Source organism: Etheostoma spectabile, chromosome 8 (genome assembly GCF_008692095.1).
Source record: "Etheostoma spectabile isolate EspeVRDwgs_2016 chromosome 8, UIUC_Espe_1.0, whole genome shotgun sequence".
NCBI classification, from domain to species: Eukaryota; Metazoa; Chordata; class Actinopteri; order Perciformes; family Percidae; genus Etheostoma; species Etheostoma spectabile.
Window position 1 is genome coordinate 30,601,174 of NC_045740.1, and position 2,137 is coordinate 30,603,310.

The 2,137-nt window shown below is 39.3% G+C and overlaps 1 protein-coding gene across 2 annotated transcripts in view; it reads left to right on the forward strand.

Annotated features, from left to right (window-relative positions):
- LOC116693370 (NACHT, LRR and PYD domains-containing protein 12) overlaps positions 1–2,137 on the forward strand; it is a 16,082-nt gene that overhangs the window by 1,074 nt on the left and 12,871 nt on the right. For both annotated transcript variants that reach the window (XM_032522292.1, XM_032522293.1), the window contains exons 2-3: positions 605–747; positions 1,316–1,484. In XM_032522292.1, coding sequence (XP_032378183.1) covers positions 611–747; positions 1,316–1,484 — 306 coding nt within the window. In that variant the 5' untranslated portion in view covers positions 605–610. The remainder of the gene's footprint in view (positions 1–604; positions 748–1,315; positions 1,485–2,137) is intronic.

The window sequence follows — 2,137 nt, forward strand, 5'->3', positions numbered from 1 at the left end:
CCGAGATAGGGGAACGAGACACTGCGTCAGTTACGACACTAAGGCGTTCCCCTTAGTGTCGTAACCGACGCAGTTCGAGTTCCCCTCGAAGGGGAACTAGTTATTCAAGTGCTCTGTTGTTACTTTTCCTCGTATGATGTCAGAATGATTTGCTGCAATGATCACACCCCAAACAGAATAAGGAAACAATAAAAAAGCAGAGTGAGTGTGGGTGAGGCAGGAAGGGAGAGACCATTAACGGACAGATGCTCCCACTGAAAAGAGAAGTGAAAGCTTCTGGCCACTTGATATCAAGTGTTATCTGACATCATCATCTTTGACAGGCTATGTGTCTACAAAAGTGGAAAAAAATGATCCAGTTTTTTGATTGAAGTTCTGAGAACATCCCTCTTAAAAACTAACATCCACAACTTGATTAATTATTCCATCTTTAGTTGATTTTGTTTTAAATTTATATTGAAGAATTACTCTTTTTTAAATTTATTCAAAACCTATTCAGTTAGTTATTATTTATGACATTACTGCAGCATATTGTAGATTTTGGCCCATGTGCCAACCTTCAGCAGCAAACTGTAGCGTTCTGATGAATCATCTCCTTCTCCAGTGAACTATGGAGATGTTTGTTGACGACTCCAGCCTGGAGCGCTGGGAGGTGATTGGCTCGGGGGGTTTCGGACAAATCTACAAAGCCAGGCACTGTCGGTGGGCCTGTGATGTGGCCGTCAAACTGCTTCGTCATGACGACGGGTAAGTTGGTTACAATTTAAAATTATTTAAAATATGAAATAAAGTAAATCTAAAGCTGTGACAATTGCAAATTTTGCTGTACAATTAACTATCTCAGAACTAATAATCAACAATGTTCTTGTCCCTTTCAGTTAAATTTTAAAATACTAAAGCTATGAATGAATTTTCAGTATAAATCTTTTGTTATGAATCACTGTCATGTGACCCAGATAAAGTAATAACACAAATACACAGCCTATGAAGTATGACATGGCTATTTATTATCATAAAACATTATATCTAACTGTATCCTACCCTTGTTATTTTTGTTGCTATGAACCTGTTTAGGGTCAAGTGCCAACAACTAACAATTGAAATAAAAATTAAAATATATAGTACGACCAAAAATCACTTAGACGATTACAATATTGCATATCTGAACAACAGTTACCAGTCATACGCTAAGACCTTAGCTAATGTTAGCAATTAACGGAATTTAACGCAAAAAAAGTTGTTGCAAAAAATTGACAATTGTGTAATAATAGTAACAGGCCTATGTGAATCACTCATTATGCAAATAAATACACAGGACCGGTGCGTCTTTGCAGCGTGAGATCGACATGATGCGTCAGGCGAGCAGCCCGCATGTTATCCGCGTCCGAGGGGTCTTCAGGGGTCGACTGCCCCACTCCGGCCCATCGATGCAACTTGGCGTGGTCATGGAGCTCATGGAGAGGGGGTCACTGGCCGACCTGCAGGTAACCAGCTGTTAAAAGTAGTGTAAAAGCACATGAATAACAGTTTTAGTCAAATGCTACCCTGATATCCACCTTTCCTGTTCACTGATCAAGTTCCTCCTGTGTTGATCAAGTCTGTGTTCCTTTGTATGGATGAGGTGTGTAATTTGATCAAGTGGTGCCGTAAAAATAATTTGTCCCTTATGTGGAGAAACTAAGGAGTCTCATAGATTTAGGAAGAACAAATTCACACATACACTACATTAACAACCTCCTGTTGAAATTGTCAACACGTTTTAAATTCTTAGGCATCCATATTTCGACTCCCTCACATGTTCGTTTCACATCAGATGTGCCATTAAGAAGGCACATCAGAGGCTATATTTTTGAGGTGTCTTAAGAAATATGGTATGTCTCTTATATTCTAAAGGAATTCTACCGTTGTACAATTGAGAGTATATGACAGGTAACATTGTAGTGTGGTTTGGTAGGACTACTTCACATGATCGTAATCTTCTGCAAAGGTGTGTCAAAACTGCGTCTAAAATCATCGGCTTTCCACTTGAACCTTGCAACATATTTACGGAAACGTAGTACTAAGAAGGCACGTAGTATTATGCAGGATTCTAGTCATCCTGCATATAACCTTTTCTCCCACCTTCCATCAGGGAGAC